At 44.3% G+C, this 25,406-nt stretch overlaps 1 protein-coding gene across 1 annotated transcript; it reads left to right on the forward strand.

Annotated features, from left to right (window-relative positions):
* The first annotated feature begins 7,731 nt into the window (after positions 1-7,731).
* LOC105863109 (olfactory receptor 5P55-like) lies at positions 7,732-23,095 on the forward strand. Its single transcript, XM_012749862.2, has 3 exons — positions 7,732-7,862; positions 22,063-22,722; positions 22,804-23,095. Exons 1-3 carry the CDS (start codon positions 7,732-7,734, stop codon positions 23,093-23,095), a joined length of 1,083 nt encoding a protein of 360 aa, XP_012605316.2.
* Positions 23,096-25,406: the final 2,311 nt, after the last annotated feature.

Here is a 25,406-nt window from a genome sequence, read left to right on the forward strand (position 1 = left end):
CACCCACACCACAGGGAGGGAAAGTCACTCCCAGGAGCCTCCGAGAGCTCTACTGGGAGGAAGATGCTTCTCTGCGGGTCCACGCACTCACAGATGAGCACCGCCTCCTCAATGTCCCTGCTCCTTTGCTTTCCCCCGTTTGCTGTTGTGCAGGTCACACTTTGGAAATAAGGTGACAAAGATCAATGACCACATCTTGTGAGCATCTGTCACATCTGACTAGAAGGGAAAGGAAAAAGAAGTAAGAGAAAGCCAAGGCAGAACCCCTCTGCCAGTCACCTCTCATCTTCTCCCCAAAGAGAAAACACTGAGAGGTCCAGCAAGCCCAGGAGCTCTTTGCCTGAAAGACAAGCCAGAGGCCGCACACTAATATCTTTTATTGTGTATCTCCATGGCTCTAGATTCCAAATTGCTGTAACCCAGCGGTGCTTTCTGACAGGTGCTATTTTATTGGTAACTGCAAGAGTGGCAACAACCTACATGTCCCACATTAGGAGATTGTTTAAATGGGACATTCATATGATGCAGCATTGTGCAAACTTTAGGGGGTGAAAATGAGCAGCACTTAATTTCTGACATGGAAAGATCTCCAAGATAAGGTATTAAAACTTAAAAAGCAAGGTGCAGAACAGTGTATATAGTTTGCTACCATTTGTATCTCTTTTTTTTTTTATTTATTTGAGACAGATTCTCACTCAAGGTCAGGAGTTCAAAATCAGCCTGAGCAAGAGTGAGACACCCGTCTCTACTAAAAAAAATAGAAAGAAATTAATTGGCCAACTAAAAATATATAGAAAAATTAGCCGGGCATGGTGGTGCATGCCTGTAGTCCCAGCTGCTCGGGAGGCTGAGGCAGGAGGATCGCCTGAGCCCAGGAGTTTGAGGTTGCTGTGAGCTAGGTAGATGCCACGGCACTCTAGGCTGGGCAAGAGTGAGATTCTGTCTCAAAAAAAAAAAAAAAAAAAAAAGATACAAATGGTAACAAACTTGCCAGGAGGCTGAGTCCAACAAACTTGCTGGAGGGCCTTCTCACTGGTGGGGACTCTGCAGAGTCCCGCAGTGGGGCAGGGTGTCACATGGACAGGAGCTGAGCCTGCTAGCTCAGGTCTCTCTTCCCCTTCTAATAAAGCTACCAGTTCTACTCTCATGATAACTTATTAATTCATTAACCCATTAATCCATATATTGATTAATCCATTCATGAGGGCAAATCACCATTGAAAAGCCCCACCTCTCAATACTGCCATATTGGGGATTAAATTTCAAGTTTTGGAAAGGATAAATATTCAAACCAAAGCACCACATGGGAAGTTCTTGGTTCTCCTTAACTTCCCTAGCTTGTATCATTTACTTTCTTCCCTGAGCTGTTACCAATGAAAAGGGGATTATGCCAATAGCTCTCCCTATGGTCATCTGGGTTCAAATCTCGGTTCATTCATTTATGACCGTAAGCGGGTTACTCACTTCTTCACTGGGGTTGGGGTGGGGGGAGCACCTGGCCTAGGCAATAGCACAGAGCAACAGCTGGACACATATTTGTTTCTTCCATCATAATATTTCCTCCTCACCCCACAACCTCCCAGGATTATTAAAAGCACTTTATTCTTTTCAAGGCACTTCTGTCTTCACCATCGCAGTCCCCCGAATCCCAAAAGCCCAGCCAAGAGTTGTCCTCTGCACTTCACAGAGGAGTACATGGGATTCTGGCTTTCTTGAGTGAGTTACCCAATGACACATGACAAGGCACAAGGAAGAAGGACTAGAACAGTATCCTCAACCCCATTCTTACGGCTCCTTCATGTTTCTCCCCTCAACAAATTCAAATCCACAAGTGTTTGGGCTCCCACAGTGTGCCGTGTTATAAGTGATTCTTTTGAATTCAAAATTCCTTTTGTGCATAGAAAGAAATATCTAAAGCCATTTGATAATTGGTTATAATAATAATACTTTAAGTTGTAAACCTGGAACTTTTTTCTTAGACCATTAAATGCAATTTCCAAATATCATAAGTTTACTTGTATATCCACTAATATTTGTGTTAAAAATTTTTTAAAATCATAATTTATCTTTTTTTTTCTTTTAAAATATTATGGGGGAACAAATGTTTAGGTTACATATATTGCCTTTGCCCTGCCTGAGTCAGAGCTACAAGTGTGTCCATTTCCCAGGCAGTTCACACCACACCCATCAGGTGTGAATATACCCATCCCCTCCTCCCTCCTCCCACCTGCCAATTTATCTTTGATTAATATTCTCAGGTCAAAAATTGAACAGATTAAATTCCCTCAATTAATTTAAACACTGTTTAAAATCAAGTTCTCTTATTTCAAAGTAAAGCCACACACACACACACACACACAAAAAAAAATCTAAGGAAACAAATTGGCATAAACATTTAAACACTGTTTATAAACATAAGTAATTAAATTCTCCCAGTCACCCAGAATTTCAATGGAATTGATCACAGACTTAACGTACCTGATTTCTCAAGCCCTTCAAATGCCGTCATAATTGCTTAAACAACTCTTGAAAATCTATTAAATTAAAATGTAAACATTAGTAACATCTAATCTTCTGCATTTCAGCAGAGTCAAATCAAACATAAGTTTAGCTAATTCAATTTAGCGAATCATCCTCAATATTTCAAGTCAAATCAGGCAGAGACTCTTAAATGTTTTAAACACTTTAAGTGGTATGCATATTCAATATGTATGTACTCAAATATGTATTCAAATTCATATTTGAATACATGGTATAATTATTATAAAACTTGAATATCTATATAAATAGATCTTACCGAAAATTACCAATGAAGAGTGCAAAGCATACAGCTATCTGAAAAAAATTATCTCAAGGCATCCATAACACCTGAAGTTATAAATTTATGGTTGTCAGAGATTCGGGACCAGGGTCATGAATTCAGGGATTGGGGCCAAAAATTCAAGACTAGAAAAGGGGGGAACACGGACGCTCCTCCCCAGGGGACTCAGCCAGTCTCGCACGTGAACAAGCTGAGCCCCTCCTGCAGTCAGGTTCCGTTGCTATGACAACAGGCCCCGGCTTTCAGCCTGTACAGAGTTTCACAACCCAGTGAAACTGGGTATCGAGATCTACTCCACCCCGATTCTTATCATAACCATTCTCTAATTTTTACCACCTGATTTGGGCAAATGGAATTCTTAACTCATCTACCTGCATAGTGAATTGTCTTCTTTGTAGCCTGATTTGCTTTGAAGAGATTCTGTATCTTGGTTACAGCTTTCACACATCCATTCAACCACTGTTTGTGGAGGGCCTACTATGCACCAGTCACTGGAGATACAACAGGGAACAAAACAGACTAAAACGCCTGCCTTCGTAGTCCTTGCATCCGTATGTCAGGACAGAGATCATAAACAAAATTAATAAGTTGGGCCAGGTACAGCGGCTCATGCCTATAAGCCAAACACTTTGGGAGGATGAGGTGGGAGGATCACCTGAGGCCAAGAGTTCAAGATCAGCCTAGGCAACAGAGTGAGACCTTGTCTCTACAAAAAAAATGTATCTTTTTAAAAATTAGCAGACTATGGTAGCTCGCACCTGTGGTCCCAGCTACTCAGGAGGCTGAGGCAGGAGGATCACTTGAGCCCAGGATTTCGAGGCTGCAATGAGCTATGATCACACTGCTGCACCCCAGCCTGGGTGACAGAGTGAGATCCTGTCTCTTAAAAAAAAATCAATAAGTCATGTGTATATAGTATGTTAGAAAAGCATAAGTGAAAAAAATTAAGCAGAGAAAAGAGACAGGGAGTGCTGGAGTAAGACAGGGTTTTGTTTTATTTATTTTTTTTTTAATTTTTTCCCAAATTCTGTGGGTACAAATATTCTTAGGGTTACATATCTTGCCCCTGCCCCCCTCCCCACCCGGCTCTGCCAGAGCCTCAAGCGTGTCCAGTCTTCAAGTGGTGCACCCTGCACCCACCATGAAAGTGCATACCCTTCCCCTTCTCCCCCCTTCCACCTGTTCACCTCCCATTAACAAAAAAATTTTTTAGACGTTTTGGTTACAGTGTGTTTCTTTGCCTCTCCCTAACAAGGGATAGAGGTAATCCTTTCCCCCCTACAATGCTCATCACATCCTTAAGATGTGGGTCTTCCCCCCTCAGATCCCTGTTGAACACTACAATTATTTGAACACCATAGTTTTAGGCTGTCAGTACCAAATTGATGGCGAGTAGATGTGTAGCCCATTTTCCAGGTCTTGTGTCGCCTCGCTTTGTATTACAGGCTTAAGCTTATTCCACGAAAGCATAAATGGTGCTAGTTCACTATCGTTTCTTAGGATTGAGTAATATTCCATTGTGAGTATATACCACATTTTAGTTATCCATTCATGAATTGACAGGCACTTGTGTAGTTTCCATGTCCGTGCAATAGTGAATTGTGCTGCTATAAACATTCGAGTGCAGATGTCTTTATAATAGAGTGACTTATGTTCTTTTGGATAGATGCCCAAGAATGCTATTGCTGGGTCGAATGGTATTTCTATTTCTAGTTGTTTGAGGAATCTCCAAATTCCTTTCCACAAAGGTTGCACTAATTTGCAATCCCACCAGCAAGGCAATCACAGCCACAGCTAAAATAAACAAATGGGATCTGATCAAATTAAAAAGTTTCTGCACTGCCAAGGAAACGATCATTAGAGCAAATAGACAACCCACAGAATGGGAGAAAATATTTGCTCTCTACACTTCTGATAAAGGTCTAATAACAACACTCTATCTAGAACTTAAAAGAGTAAACAAGAAAAAGTCCAACAACCCCATCAAGAAATGGGCAATGGAAATGAACAGAAACTTCTCCAAAGAAGACAGAATAATGGCATGCAAACATATAAAAAAATGTTCAACATCTCTAATCATTAGAGAAATGCAAATCAAAACCACAACGAGATACCACCTAACCCCAGTGAGAATGGCCTGTATATTTTTTATTTTTGAGACAGAGTCTCCCTTTGTTGCCCAGACTAAAGTGAGTGCCTTGGCATCAGCCTAGCTCACAGCAACCTCAAATTCCTGGGCTCAAGCAATCCTGCTGCCTCAGCCCCCTGAGTAGCTGGGACTACAGGCATGTGCTCGGCTAATTTTTTCTATATATATTAGTTGGCCAATTCATTTCTATTTATAGCAGAGACGGGGTCTCGCTCTTGCTCAGGCTGGTTTTGAACTCCTGACCTCGAGCAATCCTCCCGCCTCAGCCTCCCAGAGTGCTAGGATTACAGCTCGCACCTGGCCTAATCTTGTTCTTAAAGGTCTCAAATTCACTTAAACTAAGCCTAGATGGCCTTGGGGGAGGAACATTGCAAGGAAGTAGGAAGTCGGCACCTGCATGGGGAGCTTTAAGGGAAAACTCAAGCTCACCAGTGGCTGACGGCTGCCACTCACCGAGCAGCACGTTGCTTCAGACACCACCTACAGGGACAACATGGGGCTATTACCGAGAAAGCTCTATGCCCACAGAGCCGTGAGGTGACCTCAGGGTCCCAGCGGTGCGGCTCCCCTGTGGTGTTATTGTTGTATCTAGCAGCACAGTGTGTGTTCTACTTACTTGTGCTTTTAAGCTCAAAACTACATTTCCTTATAAAAATAACTCAAATCATTCTAGGTACACATAAAGTACCAGCAAACAAATGCAAGGCCCTCAAATTGTGCCCTAGGTAGGATACAGCAGGAAGGAAGACCAGAGAGAGACTAGGATCTATGGGCAGGCTGGGACCCTTCAAGATTTCCTCAGGGGTTCCCATTCTGGCACCTCTTCCTTTGTAAGCCTCCCTCTTCTGATGTCTCCAGTCATAAGAGCGATGCTCATTCTGCCCAAATGTGCATCCTTGCCCCAGCAGCTCCAAGCACAAAAGTTCTCAATGGAGCTCCCTAGAAAAGCCATTCTCCAGCTCCTAGGGTCTCTTTCTGTCAACGAGAAATCTTCATTCAGGCTGGGCGCGGTGGCTCACGCCTGTAATCCTAGCACTCTGGGAGGCCGAGGCGGGCGGATTGCTCAAGGTCAGGAGTTCAAAACCAGCCTGAGCAAGAGCGAGACCCTTGTCTCTACTATAAATAGAAAGAAATTCGTTGGCCAACTAATATATATAGAAAAAATTAGCCGGGCATGGTGGCGCATGCCTGTAATCCCAGCTACTCGGGAGGCTGAGGCAGCAGGAACGCTTGAGCCCAGGAGTTTGAGGTTGCTGTGAGCTAGGCTGATGCCACAGCACTCGCTCTAGCCTGGGCAACAAAGCGAGACTCTGTCTCAAAAAGAAAAAGAAATCTTCATTCAGTGTGACCATCACATCCCATGGTTAAATCCAACTCACATATTACTTAGCGCTCTCAACCTACTGACATCAGTGATTTCTGGGGGACCCCAGCTCACTGATGACCTCCCAGCCATGGGACCGAGCTGCTCACAAACGTGAAAAGGGCAAAAGGGATGTAGTCAGCTGCCTTCTTGTTTTCTCTCTGAAGCAGAAATCACTGCTCAAGTTGTTCCCACATATCAAGGAACCTGAAGATAGCTTCATTTTACAACAAGCACAGGCTAGAAGGATTTTCCTAGCCCTTTCCCTGAAAGCCCAAATTTCTCAGCCTCAGCTTCTTCAGCCTAGTATTTGCTTCATGGTAAACTCTGCATTTTCCCTCTATGTTTCTTCCTGGGGACCTGTCCTCTGTGCCGCATTAACCTGAGATCACAAGGCCAGACCAGCGTGATGAGAACCTCGGGCAAGTAACCCAGTGGAGCTAATGTTCTGTCACTTGGGTGGATTCCCAAATGTATGCATGTCAAACGTGTGTGTCGGCTTGTTTCCAGGGTAAGGCTGAGGAAAGTGCCAAAGTACAACTGGCCACTTGGCCAATATGAGTCGAGCATTAGCCACGGTGCTCACCTTAGATGTGACCCTGTGAGCAATGCCGAAAGGTAGAAGCAGAGAACTACTTGCCTTTTGTACTCTGGCTAGGTCAGACTGGAATGTTAGCCAGATCTTCACTTGAAAACCTGCCCAGATAATAGCTAACATTTAACAAATACCGCTTAGGTGCCAAGCACTTCACTTTCATCTTTTCATAAAATCTCCCCAGCCTTTCCCATGAGAAACAAACTATTCATATCCCCATTTTTAAGATGAAGAAACTAAATCACAGAAGGGTGACATAACTTGCCTGAGATCACATAATTAAGAAGTGCAGCCAGGATTAAAACCCAGGCTCTGGAGGGGGTTGCCACGATGCCATAATGTCTCCACTATCTAGGAAGTCTCTCACGGACCCCTACAGCAAAGTCTCCAAGGACACTGCCATTAATTCTTTCCTTCTCTGAATGCACATGCTGCTCCTCCCGCCAAGGGGGGATCGGTTTTCTCTCCCTTGATATGGACCAGTCTTGTAACTAGGATGGTTAGATTTGGCAAATGAATCTACAGAATGTCCAGTTAAATTTGAATTTCAGATAAAAAATGAGTCATTTTTTTAACGTATGTCCCAAATATTCCATGAGACACACATACCAAATATTATTCATTGTTTATCTGAAATTCAAATCTTACTAGGCATCATGTATTTTATCTGGCAACTCCATCGCAACTTGCTTTGACCAATAGAAAATAGGAGAAGTGACAACATGCCAATTCCAGGCTTAGCCTAAAAGAGAACCATCAGCTTCCACTTTCTCCATCTTGGAAGCCCACACTGAGACCACCACATGGAGAGGAAGCCCAGGAAGTCATGTGGAAAGGCCATACAGAGAAGCACTAAGCACCAGATGATGAGTAAGGCCTCGTTGGCCTTCCGGGACAGCCAAGCCACCAGCTACATGACCCCAGTCTACACCAGGTAGAGCAGAAGAACCATCTACCCAAGCTCTGCCCAAACTCCCAACCCACAAAAGAGTGCGAAATAACCCACTATTGTAGTTGTAAGACACTATGTTTTAGGGAAGTTTCTTACGTAGCAAGAGACCATCAAAATTAGGATGGGCCATCTTGAATTTAGACCCAAGACCTTATAGAGTCCTCTGTGGTGGCTCCTTGAAGCCCAGTTTTGTGTCTGTGCAGTCTTGTCCAGTCTCAGTGGTTTTCCTTTTATCCTTGTTTTTTTTTTTCCTCCTTAGGGAGGCATATACTCTTGAGGTTCAGAACATGGGATTTGGTGACAGACCTAGGATTGGATTCCAGCTCTCTCGCACAAAGCCGTATGACTTTGGTCTCTGTATCTGAAAAATGAGTATGTCACTATTATCTCATAAGGGGGTTGTTAGAATTAAAGGAGACTTAGCCTCTAACATCAATTAAGTGAATACAACGTCACTTTAATTGGGGCCCAGCACTTATTAGCTGTTGTTAATAGTCATCCTGACACTAAATAATGTCTCTAAACTACATTATTTTATTATTTGATCTCCCTTATTATTTCTACCCAGTGGAGAAAGTTTAGTGAAGCCACAGATCTGATGACAAGGATGACAAAATCTGCCACCAAAGAACCAGAATTCTCCTTGGGGAGAGACTTCTGGGCCTGGGGAAATACAGTGGGGTGTCTGCCCCTTCTAATACCCTCACTGTGCTATCCTAGTCCTTCATTTCCTCTCCCTCAGGCCCAGCAGTCACTGGGAAATCACGTGCCCCTAAATACAGCCCAGACCCATTGGGTAATTAAGCTACCCCCAACCCCCTCCTAGGCTACTCAACCATGCTTCCAAAATTCTTTATTTCTCTTTTACCATGAACTAGAAATGCTGGGACAGACAAAAAAATGTAGATACAGAAATAGAAATATCATGGGTTATAGAATCAGACACTTCTGATGTCTGAATCTGCCTTTAGACTGATGTCTAAACCTAGCATAATTTGTAAACAAGCAATTGTATGAAGACAAAACACTTGTGTGGTAAAAAGCCTGATGTGTAGCATGGTTCACTGCTGATGCTCATTTGATACCAGTTTCTCTGCTTCCCCTTAGTCATTCTGGGGTATTAAAAGGGCTTTGGCTACGGGTACCAGTGATGTTGCCATGCAGAATGACATCTTTGTTTTTCTCTTCTGTGGCCCCCACATCATGAATCACTATTTCTGTGACCTCCCTGCTTCTCTCTCATCCAACAACTGGCCTGTGTTGACATTACCAAGGCTGGGGCCATCCTCTTCCCTTATTCTGCTTAACCCCTTCACCATCCCTGTCACCCTGATCACCTTATGGTGCTGAATTACTCCTGCAGGGTCACATTCCTCCAGCCTCTGTTCACCGCTGCTATCTGGCTGAGCATCTCACCTCCCCAACTAACTGTAGCCTCTTTGTGGCAGGAATCAAACCTCATGCCTCACGTCATCCCCCACTGAGACTAGCACAAGGCTGAGCATTATACTCAATCAGGGATTAAGGAATATTTATTTATATATATTTATTTCACCTCTTCCTCTTTGGATTTTAAGCTTCCAGGCAGCAGATGATAAAAAGAATACCAGTTGTTTTCATTCTATAAGACTTAGGACTTAAATCAAACATGGCTACTACCTGGAAAAGGTGCTTTCCCAATCATAATAATTAATCGCTAATATTTATGGAACACATGTCATGAGCCAGGCTTTCTGTGAAGCACACTGTGCGTACTATTTTATTTCGCTCCCACAACAATTTTATGAGTAAATTATGCCTATTTCACATATGAGGAAACCAAGAGTCCAAGAAACTAACTTGTTGAAAGTCATTCACCATTCACGATTGGTAGAACCAGGTCCAGCTGATTTCAAAGTCTGTGCTCTACTATAGAGCCTAAAACCTCTTGAGACTTTCCACAAAATTATATAACAAGTTTACATTTCTACTGTCTCCAAAAATCCAAAGTGCTGCTCCCATATTTTCCACCAGCGCCTAGCTTTCTATTAATCCCATAAAGCAGGCGTCCTCAAACTACAGACTGCGGGCCACATGCAGCCCACCGAGGACATTTATCTGGCCCGCCAGGTGTTTTTGCCACCGCTGCCTGTCCTGCTTGGCAGCCAACTAGTCCCGGGCCCACAGTGCACATGTGTGGACCGTGCACCGCACTCTCCAACGGCCCTCCAACGGTCTGAGGGACAGTGAACTGGCCCCCTGTTTAAAAAGTTTGAGGACCCCGCCATAAAGCCTTGACTCCTACCAGGAGTTTTTAGTTTCTACACAGCACCTGAAAGGCAACTCAGAACAGGGAAGAAAATAAATGGGCTACAAGCAGCAGAAAGAATCAGAAAACGAAAGGGCCCCTGGTGCTCCTGCCTTGGCCCCACCCCTCTTGCCACCGCAGAAAGCCTCAATTCACTAAGCCAGTTGCCCCTTCCTCAGCCCCTTCCCAAGTCCCATCTTAGTGCCAGCATGGAGTTTTCACTGTGAATCACAACAAATAGTGAGACCACTTCTTCTAAGACAAATCCAGGCTGGTTTCAAGAGTGAAGATTTGTTGATTAAATCAAAAATTCGGGACTAGAAGAAATGATGTCACTTATAGTAGCTAACTATAGCATCGGCTCCAAAGTCAGAGAAGGATTTATTGCCCCAGGACCTCAATTTTTGCTTGTGAAAAAATGAGGAAGTTAGAAAAGATGATCTATGTAGGACGCCTTCCAGATCTGGCATTCACGTGCAGCCTGGACTCTCTTGACCGCACCAGTGAAACCTGTATGTTGATGTGGTAAGCTCCATTCACAGAAGCAGCCATAACTCTGCTTTCCTTCCCTATCAGCACCATTGGAGAAATAAAAGGGGCCCAAACAGGAAGCAAAATGCCCTCAGAAAACCCTGGGGAAAGAGTAGATTATCAACTGGTAGCTCTTCAAAAGACCACCATTTGATACAGCAATCCCACTACTGGGTATTTACCCAAAGGAAAAAAAAGACATTCCATGAAAAATACACCTGCACTCAAATGTTTATAGCAGCACAATTCACAATTGCAAAGATGTGAAAACAACCCAAGTGCCCATCAATACCTGAGTCGATTAATTAAATGTGGTATATGTATACCATGGAGCACTACTCAGCCATAAAACAATGGTGAACTAATACCTCTTGAATTAACCTGGCTTGAACTGGAGCCCATTCTTTTAAGTGACATATCACAAGAATGGATAAACAAGCACCACATGTACTCACCATTAAATTGGAACCAATCGGTCAACATTTAAGTGCACGGATGGAAATAGCATTCATCAGAAATCAAGCAGGTGGTGGGGGGAGGAGAGGATGTGTAAATTCACACCTAATGGGTACAATGCACCCTATCTGGGGGATGGGCACACTTGTAACTTTGACTCCCAAGGTACAAAAGGAATTTATGTGAACAAAATGTTTGTACCCCCGTAAAATTCTGAAATTTAAAAAAAAGAAAGATTTTAAAAAGGGCCACCAGAAAACCTGTTAATCAGCCAAAGCTACATTTATTAGGCCTACTGTAGTAAGAGAGATAGAATCTTAGCAGTGTCTCCAAAGACAGAAGTCAAAGGAAGATACTATAGGTATGGGGGTCTGGACTCCAGTGGTTTAAGGTGGATCTTTCAAGGTAGGAAAGTAATCAGGACTGGACTAAGTTTGTGACATTATAGTTTAAGACTGGCAGGCACAGGAAGGGAAGGGTCTAGAAGCCAGTCTTAGTAAGTACCTTAGTAATCTACTCTTAGTAAGTAAATTATTGTTCGTTGAGCAAATTGTTTGTCCACGTGAATAATCTATTGTCCTGATAGGAGAGCTGTTGGCCCAGAGGAGCAAACTGTTCAGATAAATTGGCTTGTTTGGATCCCGTGAAGCAAACAGCAAGGTTATTTATTGGTTTATAGCCTTGTCTTCCTAAGCCTCAATTTCCTGGAACAATTAGTCAAGTCATATTGCCAATTAGTAAGTCTCAGTTCTCAGTCCCAATAGTTAAGCTAAGTAGATACAGATGATCTCAATTCACAAGTTCAATTTATTATTTTTAAAAACCACTATACATTCCCATGGAAATAGAACTTCACTTCCTCCCACCAGTAACACCGTGCCCAGGCTATCATGTGGGATATTTCTGCCTCCCTGCCCCACAGAGTGAGCAGAGACAATTATTGGGGAAGTCATTTCAGCTGGAAAAGAGTTCACTGCCCTGTATAGAGGCCCACCCATGCCCTGGAAGGTTAATGAATCATCAGCACTATGGTTTGAATGTAGCCCCAAAAAGCAAGTGTTGAAAATTTAATTCTCAAAGCAACAGTGTTGGAGGTGGTGAACGAACGGGAGGTATTCAAGTTCCACCCTCGTGAATGGATTAATGCCAATTATAAAAGGATTTGGAGGCTGTGAGTTTTATCTCTTGCTCTCTCTCCCACCATGTGATGCCTTCTGCCATGTTATGACTCAGCAAGAAGGCCCTCACCAGATGCAGGACCCTCGACCTTGCACTTCCTGGTCTCCAGAACTGCAAGAAATACATTTCTTTTATTTATGTTACCTAGTCTTGATATTCTGTTACAGCAACACAAAATATACCAAGACAATCAGCATTCCCCTAAAAGATCCAGGACATCCAGAGGAACAGGGGACAGCAGGCCAGTACTATGGTAATGTCACAAACTTTAGGATTTTTTTTACTGAGTAGAGAGCAGTTCTCCAGCCCCAAATTTCACCGGCTGTATACAATTCTTGGCAAACACCTTCCCCTCTCTGAGCCTCTTTCCCTACTCCCAAACACTCTGAGATAGATGTTGCCCAAGAGCCCTTTCAGCTCCAGCTTTCTGGATTATTTGACATGGCTCCGCCAATGCATATCTACACCTTATGAAAAAAGATGCAAAGGCAATAAAGGACACTGGGCTGCTCATATATCCTTTACATGGGTTTTCCTTCAGATCATGGACCCACACTGCTCAGAACTATCACAATGACCCAAGCACAAGCAAGCACTAAAAGCTCCTTCAGATTATTGTCTTTCCCATCTACCATCAGGTAATAAGATGCATGGCCCTTTGCTTCTGCATATCTCCACTTTCTGGAGGATCCTGCCAGCTGGTCTAACTGGTAGAACATGAATATTTCACTTTTAAGTGAGCTTTTCATGACAGATTTGCTGGCCAGTGTGCCTGAGGGGATAGAAAAGAAGTACTCCCCTATTACAGACAGGTGTGTTGACTGCTTGCACTTGTTTACTGACAAGTAAGTTAGTTTGGCAGAGTTTAAAATTGGGAAGAATTTAATCCAAGACTTCCATTCATTGCAACATATCACCTGTCAATCAGGTTTGCCAGAACGAGGTCATATAGAACCTGCCTCTAACAACAAGAATCTTATCATATTTATTTAAAAAAAATGATTGCCATAGGTCAAATAGCTAGATACAGGTTCAGTAAATGCAAGGAAGCTGCTCCACAGGGGCAGCAGGAAGAACTCTAACCTGAGAGGCACAGATGATCTGAGTTAGGACAGATGATCTCGAGCTGGGGCCATAGTAAGAAAGGAAATTTGCCCTTGAAGAAAATATCAGGCAGCTGAGGCTGCTGTGTTAACAAACACCCACATCTCATTGGCTTGAAATAGCAAAAAGTTTATTTCTCACTCATGCTCATGTCCATCATGAGTCAGTGATGAATCTGCTGCTTTTCACCCCAAGCCTCAGAATGATGTAAGAGAAGTCCCTGTACCTTGGACTTTGCTGGTGTCATAGCAGAAGGAAAAGAGAGAAAGTGGGAGACCAGAGGATGGCTCCTAAGGGTTCTATGCTCAGAAGTGGCACAAATCACTTCCATTCATACCAGGCCAGACCAAATCATGTGGCTAAGCTTAGTGTAAGTGAGAAAAGAGAAAGCATTATCTCCTTATCCAAGAACTGCAGGGAGGAGGAGCATTGATTCCTAGGCATCATAGTAACTACCACAAAGAGGCTGAAGGAAGCTATTGCATATTTATGAGCAGAGGGTTGACATTATTTAAAGAAGATGCAACAGACAACTTAGGCAGGTTGGAATGCGGTGGGGGAAGGTGAGTGGACACAGCACTGCTTCACCTCTGCAGGTGAGATTCAGCGGGTCTCTCCCAAGTGAATAAAAGCCGCTCTTACCTGCAGGAAACCTGGGCAGTCCAGTCCCTCTTCTACTGAGACTCCCTCCCAGACCAGTAATGTAGGGACTAAATTTCTTTTACACAAAAAGTTCTAAAGAGGCCCTTTGCTTTGCCTGGTGATTTCCCCTAGGAAAGTGCCAGCCTCCCCACAGAGGGAACCCACCCTTCTTCCTGCCTGGGAGAAGCAGTCTCTCTACACCATGTTCTTACTGGACTTGCCCCCATCTCCCACACCTCATCTCAGAGGTATGTATCAGAGAGTCATAACAGTGAAAAGCTAGAAATACCTATGCTTGGCCAGGCGAGGTGGCTCACGCCTGTAATCCTAGCACTCTGGGAGGCCGAGACGGGCGGATTGCTGAAGGTCAGGAGTTCGAAACCAGCCTGGGCAAGAGCAGGACCCCGTCTCTACTATAAATAGAAAGAAATTAATTGGCCAACTAATATATATAGAAAAAATTAGCCGGGCATGGTGGCGCATGCCTGTAGTCCCAGCTACTCGGGAGGCTGAGGCAGCAGGATTGCTTGAGCCCAGGAGTTTGAGGTTGCTGTGAGCCAGGCTGATGCCACAGCACTCACTCTAGCCTGGGCAACAAAGCAAGACTGTCTCAAAAACATAAAAATAAATAAAAAAATAAAAATAAATAAAAAATAGAAATACCTATTCTCAACCAGTGGAGACCAGTTAAGTAAATGACGTCACACATACCCCAAAATAATATACAGCCATTAAACATGATGACGTAGGCTATTGTTTATTGACATGGGTAAATGCCCATGACATCCTGTTGAGTGGGAAGGTAAATGGCAGAATGGCTCATAGACTATGACTCTGTTAATGGAAATTTGTAATCATAGGCGCACTGAGAGATTTATATCTAAAAGAACACTCACCAACTCCCATTATCCGAGATGATGAGATTTCAGATGACATTTTATTTTCTTTTTGGTTTTTTTTTATCTTGCTTGAATTTTTTTACAACTACTATGTATAATTTTTATAAAGACAATAAAGCTATTTGGGGAGGATGGAGAATAATGTTTCTTCAGATAGAGAAATGTATTTTCAATATTGCTAAGTGAATTAAGCAATTATGGTATAATTTTATACATATATCAAAAAATACCATCAATTATGTTTCCCGAGGAAATAACATTCGGAGAAGACATCCCTAGATATTCAAAATGTTGATTATTGAAATCGTCCACATTTCCAATTACTTTCTATTGAGATCTAAGGATTATGTCAACACATCCCTACATACCTCCTGACCTGGAGAGCCTTCGAGGCTCATTAAACTGAAAGAGAAGCCTTCAGGGAATGGCCACGGTATATGGAGAGGCTCTGTCCTGGTCTTGGTGAAGAATCCCTGCTCCTCAGGGGTTCCCAGACACCTGCAGCGAGATCGCTCTGGCAGTCCTTAGAGACAGTTTGCAGCTCTGGGTCTGCCCCTGGGAGAGCCAGTTACAATTTCCCACCCGCACATTTCTGAACCCTAGGGGCCAGCAGGAAGAACGCCAGATGAATCTTAACACAGGCGTCTTCCCAGCAACAAAGACTCTCAAAGCTTTGCTACCACTGGTTGAGAAGTCCTCTTGAGAAAGCTGGTCAGAGACAAAGACAATCAGTGAAAAGGGGAAAAAAACACCCCCCCCCAATAGATCTCCGACAGCAAAGCTCTTGAGTGGATGGTCTCTGTTCTGCCGCAGGTAAGTGGGCTGAGGGGTGGAATCCCATCACTAGTGGGGGCTCAGCCTCCTTTATCCTCCCTTCCTCGTGTGTTGTGCTCAAAGTTCTTCAAAACTGGTCACCAGCCCCAGCACACAGGTGAATGAATGGGAAAACAAAACTGGGGCTCAGAAGCAGCGTGCAGTAAATTTGAAATTAATTTCGTTAGGGTTCTGTCCGAGGGCCTCTTGCATTTAACAGCTCACCACTCTCCCCAGCATATCCTAACCTCTCTTAGCTTCCACTGCCAGCTCTGTTTTGTATACCAGAAACCTTGGAGTCCACCTCCACACTGCTCTCCTCCTCACGCCGACATCTTCAGCCCAGCTCCTACGTCCCTCAAGTTCACTTACCCCTCGGTGCCTCCACCACCCCCACCCTGGTTTGAGCTACGAATCCCTCCCAGATGACTTCAATATCTTCCCAACCATTCTCTCCCATCCATCGACCTCCAATCACTTCTCCACAACTGTATTCAGAGTGATCTTGTCAAAAAGCAAATAGGACCATGTCATGTCCCTGGTGAAAACTCTTTGATGGTATCCCATGAAAAGACAAATCGCTTGCTTGAGCCCAGGAGTTTGAGGTTGCTGTGAGCTAGGCTGACGCCACGACACTCTAGCCCGGGCAATAGAGTGAGACTCTGTTTCAAAAGAAAGAAAAGAAAAGAAAAGAAAAGAAAAGAAAAGAAAAGAAAAGAAAAGAAAAGAAAGGAAAGGAAAGGAAAGGAAAGGAAAGGAAAGGAAAGGAAAGGAAAGGAAAGGAAAGGAAAGGAAAGGAAAGGAAAGGAAAGGAAAGGAAAGGAAAGGAAAGGAAAGGAAAGGAGAAAGGAAAGGAAAGGAAAGGAAAGGAAAGGAAAGGAAAGGAAAGGAAAGGAAAGGAAAGGAAAGGAAAGGAAAGGAAAGGAAAGGAAAGGAAAGGAAAGGAAAGGAAAGGAAAGGAAAGGAAAGGAAAGGAAAGGAAAGGAAAGGAAAGGAAAGGAAAGGAAAGGAAAAAAGAAAAATCCTTTAACATGGTCTAGGGTTCTGGATAATAGTTTCAGCTCTAGAACCTGACCACCTGATTTCAAACTCCAGCTCTGCCACTCCCTAGCTGTGTCATTGGGCAAGTTACTTAACTTCTTTGTGCCTCAGTTTCCTCATATGTAACAAGCGGATACGAGTAGTACCTCTCATAAGGTGGTTGAGAGGATTAATGAAATTAAAGGTAATTGGAACGGTGCCTGACACACACAGTGCTCAGTAGATGTTACAAAGAACTGCCCGCCTGCCAGGCTCAGCCACACGCACGCCCCCTCTTTGCCCTCTACCTACCCTGGCCTTTACTCAGCTCCTCTTCCTCACCAGCGTCCCCCAGACCTCAGGGTCTCTGTACACGCTGTCCCCACTCTTCCCTCTGCAGAAATATCTTCCTAGGAAAAACCTCCTTGACCTCCCTGAGTCAGATCCCCGTCTTAGGCTCATAGCACTAGATATACCTCTACTTCAGAGCCATTGTCCCAGCTTCAGTTTTCAATAACTTGTGTAATTATTAATCTTTGTCTCTCCCTCTGAACTTTAAACTCCAAAAAGTGGGCACTGTCTGTTTTCCCCTTATCATGGCATCCTTGCCTCCGACATAGTGCCTGGCACGCAGTAGACGCATAATAAATATATTTTGAATGACTGAATACATACCCATGACCCTCAAACCTCCATCTCCTATAGGAAACTCCCTGCCAAGCTTCAGAACAGTATGCCCACCTGCCTCCTGGACCTCTGTGTCTGACTCTGTCAAACTCACCCCAGAGGAGATGGAATTCACTACATCCTTCCTCAAACCTACTTAACACCCTCCCACAGCTCCCCACTGACAGGACTCTGCCTTCAAGGCCAGTCCAGAGGCTGGACAGTATTTTCTCATGGTTAACAATGACTAGGACTGATTAACAAATGTTCATTTTAAAAAAGGAAAGAAGAGGTAGTGCCTAGATGACCCTGGTGGTATGAAAATTTCAGTTTCTTCTCCTACTCACTAAATCTCTTTCTATCAAAAGAAAAATGATTTATGAAAACAGCTGAGACCACAAACTAGTAATCACTGTACATTATACAAAAATATTAAGGCATACAAGTTATAGCCCAAACTGGTGAGTTCCCTTCCAGTGCCCAAGGAAAGAGTAGAGCTGTCGGAGAGAGACGCGTGACCCATCTGTGGTTCCGTAATATATCCACGGGAACAGGACAGCTTCAGATATTCTCAGGGACCCTCCCATCCTCTGGCAGCCTCCACTTTCATACACCTCACCTCTTCTGACCTTGGTAAGCCCCGCCTCATCCATCACGTCAGAGCATCTCACCATTCAGCCCAAGTGCAGTCTCATTGCCACGGCAGCCCCTCGCCAAAGTCTCAGCAGGGGAACTGGAGGCAGTCAGTTGCCCTCCTCCTTCAACCAGGAATTATTACTAGGGATCCAGAGTCCTCCAAGTCTTCATCACACGCCATTGTTACATCCAACTCACCCCTTAACACAATGGTGTCAGCTGGCTACAAAGCTGCCAGCCCAGCTCGTGGAACCATCGAAGAGAAAGGCTAAGCGAACCGCCCCTGCCAACTTCCTTCTTGTTTTCTCTCTGCTCGGGTCTTTAAGGACCACAGTACATAGCATCTCTCTTCCCCATGCAAATTCTGAGCCAATTAAGAGACAAGATGTGGCATCAAGGCAGATAAGGGGGCAAATTATCACCTGCATCACTAATGAAACTCGGTAATGCAGAACATGATTCATATCTATGGATGCCTGGTCTTCCTCACACTGAACCCCAGAATTAGACAGACTTAACGACCCAGTTTTAAGATCTACATTACAGAGGAGCAGAAGAGAGCAGAAACTGTGCTTCCGACAGGCAAAGAGGAGGGCGGAGCAGAACGATAGACACCCGGTTCCTTATCCCAACTCACTGTCTACATAAGGCACCCCTTCGAAAGAGACGGGACAGGAATGTTACACAATGGGTATCTTTCTATAGGGAGAGAAACATCATGAGTGAAGAGGCATCCTCTCTGGGGCCCTCCAAAGCTACAATCTGCACATGTCGTTAACATTTCGAGAGGCCAGGAGTCGTCAGTAAGATACTGACAGCACAAGGCCACGTTACCAGCTTTGATTAGAGGCCACCTCTTTCTAGATATGCCGGGATGCCCTGAAAGAGGCTCTGCCTTATTTCTCCTTCCTTCCCAGCCTCTCTCAGACCATGCAGAATTCCAAACATTCAACAACTGGTACACCATGGCCCCTGAGCAGTCAGAGCAGACACCCGATCAGAGGAGACGCTAGAGAAGAGCTTACCCTCTGAAGAGCTGCCTTCACTACTTGAAAACCTGGATGATGAGAATGCTGAGAGGTGAATTTTGGGGAGCATGACAGTGTCTGCAAGATGCTCCATGGACAGCAGAGCCCCTCTGGGGAGCTTAAAAGGATAAACCCTTTTGACCTTTGCTCTCTAGCTAGAGATTCTCCACCACCACTTCTGCCTTAAGAACCGTGTTCTTTGCTAGACCCCAAAGCCAACATGTCTACTGCCTTTGGTTGTCCCTAGATAAAACACAAGCCCTTGGTTCTTTGCCATGGTTATGTCAGGCTGGAGTTTCCATATTTGCTGTATGTTCTCATAGACAAATATTTTTTTAGCAGTGAACAATGAGACAGACTTTATCATCTTTTATTACATTTTTCTCTCCATGGATTATTAGCTCAGTAAATAAAGGGAGATTAGTGAAGCCCCATCTTCTGACAACGGCTCGAGAGGTCTTTATCAAAGCACTGCATACTCACTAGGCAGAAGCATCCCTAGCTGGGTGTATTCATTTTCTGGGGCTGCTGTGACAAACTACCACAAACTCGGTGGCTTAAAGCAAGAGAAATGTGTTCTCTCACAGTTCTGGTGGCTAAAATCTGGCATGAAGATGTGGGCAGGCCCATGCTCCCTCTGTACCCTCTGGGACAAGTTCCTTCCATGCCTCTTCCATTCCTTCCTCTGGAAGCACAGGCATTCCGCTCCTTGGCTAGTGGCAGCCTAACTCCAATCCCTGCACTGTCTTCACATGGCCTTCTCCCTGTGTGTCTGTCTCTTCACGTTATATGCTCCTCCCTGTGCCTCTGGTTTTCTTTTTTTTTTAATCTTTTTTTTCATATTATGGGGGTACAAATATTGTTAGGGTTACATATATTGACCCTGCCATTCCTCCCCTCCCTCCCCCCCCCCCGCCTTACCAAAACATCAGGCATGTCCTACTCTCAGGTGGTGTGCATCGCACCTATTTTGTAAGTGTAAATTCTTCCCCTCCTCCTCCCTCTCATTTGCCCACCACCCGATAAAAGTTTGTTTGTTTGTTTTTTCCCTTTTTTTGACCTTTGGGTTAGATTGTATATCTTAGCCTTTCCCTTGGAAGGTTTAGATGTATTCCCTCCCCCCCCCACTATGCTCACCACAACCCTAAGATGTGTATCTCCCCCTCCCCCAAACCCTAGTGGGCACTATCCCCATTTGAGCATCATAGTTTTAATCAGTCGGTACCAATTTGATGGCAAGTAGATGTGGAGGCCATTTTCTTGATCTTGTGTCACCTCACTTTGGATAACGGGTTTAAGCCTAATGCAGGATAGCATAAATGGAGCTAGCTCACTGTCATTTCTTAGAATTGAATAGTATTCCATTGTGAGCATATACCAAATTTTAGTTATCCACTCGTGAATTGACGGACACTTGGGTTGTTTCCATGATCTTGCAATAGTGAATTGTGCTGCCATAAACATTCGGGTGCAGATGTCTATATAGTAGAATGTCTTATGCTCTTTCTGGTAGATGCCCAACAATGCTATTGCTGGGTCGAATGGTATTTCTATATCTAGCTGTTTGAGGAATCTCCATATTCTTTTCCACAGAGGTTGCACTAATTTGCAGTCCCACCAGCAGTGTAAGAGTGTTCCTGTCTCTTCACATCCTCGCCAGCATTTGTTGTTTTGGGATTTCTTGATACAAGCCATTCTCACTGGTGTTAGATGGTATCTCATTGTGGTTTTGATTTGCATTTCTCTGATGATTAGAGAAGTTGAGCATTTTTTATATGTTTGCAGGCCATTGTTCTGTCTTCTTTGGAGAAATTTCTGCTCATTTCCATTGCCCATTTCTTGATGGGATTGTTTGATTTTTTTCTTGTTTATTCTTTTAAGTTCTAGATAGATTCTTGTTATTAGGCCTTTATCAAAAGTGTAGAGAGCAAATATTTTCTCCCACTATGTGGGTTGTCTATTTGCTCTAATGATGGTTTCCTTAGCTGTGCAGAAACTTTTTAATTTGATCAGACCCCATTTGTTTATTTTTGATGTAGCGTGTGCCTCTGGTTTTCTAATAATGACACCAATCACATTGGGGTAGGACCCACCCCACTCAAGTATGGCCTTATCTTAACTTGATTACAGCTTCAAAGACCCTATTTCCAAATAAGGTCACGCAGCCTGAGCAAGAGCGAGACCCCGTCTCTACTATAAATAGAAAGAACTTAATTGGCCAACTAATATATAGAGAAAAAAATTAGCCGAGCATGGTGGCACATGCCTGTATTCCCAGCTACTCGGGAGGCTGAGGCAGGAGGATCGCTTGAGCCCAGGAGTTTGAGGTTGCTGTGAGCTAGGCTGACGCCACGGCACTCACTCTAGCCTGGGCAACAAAGTGAGACTCAGTCTCAAAAAAAAAACAAAAAAACAGATAAGGTCACATTCACAGGTACCCGGGGTTAGGATTCCAACATAGCTTCTTGGGAAATACAATTCAATCCCGCAACACTGGGAGAAATGACTGCTCTGCTGAGTCGCCTCACATTCTGACGATTTGCAGCACCTGATGTTCCTGGCCTTGAGGACAGGCACTGTTGGAGTCTTTGCACCCACATAGGACCCAAACTGATCCTTGCATTTATTCCCTGTCTGAAGCAACACACCAAGCCTCCAACGCCCACTACTGAGGCTGGTTCTCTGTAGAACAGGAAATTTGGGGACAGAAAATGATTCTAACTACATAATGAGGATCCGAGTACTAGAACAAACTGAATTCTAATACCACTGTTCTATGAACCTTGGGCAAGTTGATAATCTCATTAAATATAAATGGGCATGAGATTTAAATCAGAAGGTATGTATGAAGTTTAAGTAGCTCACCCATGGCTCACAGTAGGTGCTCAATTTGTACAAGTTTCCCCTCTCACTTCCCCTAGTGCCACCCACCCTGGGGGCATTACAAGGGCTCTGGGCACTGACCCTGACTCTAGGGTACAAGCACATCTCTTCTGGTCTCTCTGCAGTGACATGAGTACCACGGTGGGGAACTGCACCCAAGTCACCTGGTTCCTCCTGCTGGGGCTCACAGAGCAGGAGGAGCTCCAGGGTGTCCTCTTTGTGCTCTTCCTTGTCATCTACTCCGTCACCCTCCTGGGCAACCTGGGCATGATCGCCCTGATCCACGCAGACCCCAAGCTCCACACGCCCATGTACTTCTTCCTGAGCGTCCTGTCCTTCATAGACTCCTCCTTTTCCACGGTGGACACCCCCAGGCTTCTGGAGAGCTTCCTTACCTCAGAGCAGGCCATCTCCTTTGCAGGCTGTGTGGTCCAGATGGCCCTCATGACTCTCCATGGCACTGCCGAGTGCCTGCTCCTGGCCATCATGGCCTATGACCGATTTGCAGCCATCTGCCACCCTCTCCTCTACCACAGCATTATGTCTCCACGTCTGTGCGTCCTGCTGGTGGCAGCCACCTATACTGCTGCTGCGGCCAACTCAGCCTTGCTGACTGGGTGCATCTTCAAGCTGCCCTACTGTGGCCCCAATGTCATTAACCACTACTTCTGTGACATCCCCCCTGTGCTCCGTCTTGCCTGTGCCGATACTACGGAGGTTGAAGCCATCGTCTTCTCCTCGTCTGCCTTGCTCATCCTCTTCACCGTCATGGTCATCCTGCTCTCCTATGCCTACATCCTGGTGACCATCTGCAGCATGCGCTCCCTGGAGGCCCAGGGCAAAGCACTCTCCACCTGTGCCTCCCACCTCACCATCATCTGCCTCTTCTATGGCACCATCACCTTCATGTATGCTCAGCCAAGCTCTCACAATTCCATGGAGCAAAACAAGGTCGTGTCTGTCGTCTACACTGTGGTCATCCCCATGCTGAACCCTCTGATCTACAGCCTGAGGAATAAAGATGTCAAACATGCTTTAAAGAGGAGATGTCATGGCAAGCTTCCTTCCTAACCAAGTGTGGAGCGTGCTATCCCAAGCCGTAACACGGCAGCCTCAACACAAAGCATCAACGCTTAGAGCAAAATGCGTGCCAACACTATTTTAAAGACTTTACATATACCGGCTCATTTAATCTTCACAATAAGTATATGAAATGGGAACTACACTTATCCCTTAGGAATCTGAAGCACAGAGAAGTTGAGTAACTTGCTCTGTTTTCCCAAGAGCAAACTAGGCAGGCACACCCATCTCGACTGGCTAGTGTTAGACTTCCAGTAGAGGTGGAAGGGGCTCTGTCAGAGGGTCTGTCATAAACAGTTGTTCACAAATCATTAGTTTCCTTTCTTCCCTGGGGAAACCACTCCATAGGTTCAAATACTCTTACACATCAATGTTTTTTTAAGGGTGAGGCCATTTCATGTAGCTCTGATATTATAAAGCATTTTATTGAATCATAAGAAAGTTCTTCCCTTTCTAATTCTCTTTTTTTAACTCTTCTGATTTTGTCAAGTTGAAGTCTCCATTTGGGACTAGTTTGACTTTAAACTGCCCCTAATTTTGTCTCCTTTTTAAACACAGAGACCAAGCACTCAACCATAATAAGCTAGGGTTTAATAATTTTATGTTGCTTTCATTTTTATTTATTTTTATGTTATATTTTATTTAAGATCCTGATTTTTAAAAGGTTTTAAATAAACAATTGTTTAGAACAGCCCAATATTTAGAAAAATCACAACACAGGTGATATACTGGAAAATATCATAAAGGGAGTAAAAAAATGACTTCAGGAACACATATAGATAATTTGCATTTTTCAAAACATTTTCACATTCATTGTTTTTATTTGATCTTTACCCAATGCTTTAAGATAGGTGGGCCATGTGTTATTTAATCCCATTTTACAGATAAACAAAGAAAAAAAAAAGAACCTGAGAGGTTAACCTGACTAGCTCTAAGTCTAACTGCAAGGCCATAAAATTGCTCCGAACAGAAAACCCAGGGGTCCTGAATCATGGTGGAATCCCCCACACACAGTTCTCAACTTCATTTCAGAAAACGTGAACGTTCTTGATCTTCTTATATTGCGGACCAAATTGTGTCCCCCCCCCCAAAATTCATATGCTGAAGTTCTAAGCCCCCAGTTCCTCAGAATGTGATGGTACTTGGAAATAGGGCCTTTAAAGAGGTAATTAAGTTAAAATGAGGCCGTTAGTGTGGGCCCCGATCCAATCCGACTGGTGTTCTTCTAAGAAGAGGAAATCTGGACACACGAAGAGATGCCAAAGATCTGTGCGTGGAGCAAAGACCATGTGAGGGCACAGGGAGAAGGCGGCCACCTGCAAGACAAGGAAACAGGCCTCAGAAGAAACCAACCCTGCCAACACCGTGAACATGGACTTCCAGCCTCCAGAACTATGAAAAAATAAATTTCTGTTGTTGAGGCCTCACAGTCTGTGTTCTTTTGTCGTGGCAGCTGAACTCACTAACACAGCTACACAGCTCCCATGCTCAAGGCTGCCTCTTTTTCTTTTTTTCCTTTTTTGTAGAGACCGGGGTCTCGCTCTTGCTCAGGCTGCTCTCAAACTCCTGAGCTCAAGCAGTCTTCCCCCCTCAGCCTCTCAGAGTTCTAGGATTACAGGCGGGCCCGGACTCAAGGCTGCCTCTTGAGCCAACGTGACTGCTGGAGCTCCAGCCATCAGTTCAGTGTTTAAAGAAGAAAGCTGGAGGAATGAGAAAAAATTGCCAGCTGTCTGTCCCCTTTTGGCAGATGCTATGGTTTGAATGCCTCCCCCAAAACTCATGTTGAAATTTAATTACCACAGTGATGGTATTAAGAATTGGGACCATATGATATAGCACATCTTATATTTTCCTGGTTAGAGCTGGAACCCATACTACTAAGTGAAGTATCCCAAGAATGGAAAAACAAGCACCAGATATATTCTCCAGCAAACTGGTATTAACTGAGCAGCACCTAAGTGGACACATAGGAACTACAGTAATAGGGTATTGGGCAGGTGGGAGGGGGAGGGGGCGGGTATATACATACATAATGAGTGAGATGTGCACCATCTGGGGGATGGTCATGATGGAGACTCAGACTTGTGGGGAGAGGGGGGAAATGGGCATTTATTGAAACCTTAAAATCTGTACTCCCATAATATGCCGAAATAAAAAAAAAAAAAAAAAAGAATTGGGACCATAAGGAGGAGATTAGACCATGAGGGCTCTGCCCTCAACAAGAGCGAGTTCATGATGAAAGCAGCTTCTGGCACCTTTTCCCCCTTTGCCCTTGTGCACCCTCTTTGCCTTTCCGCTTTCC

This window comes from Microcebus murinus, chromosome 4 (assembly GCF_040939455.1).
Source record: "Microcebus murinus isolate Inina chromosome 4, M.murinus_Inina_mat1.0, whole genome shotgun sequence".
Classification (NCBI taxonomy): domain Eukaryota; kingdom Metazoa; phylum Chordata; class Mammalia; order Primates; family Cheirogaleidae; genus Microcebus; species Microcebus murinus.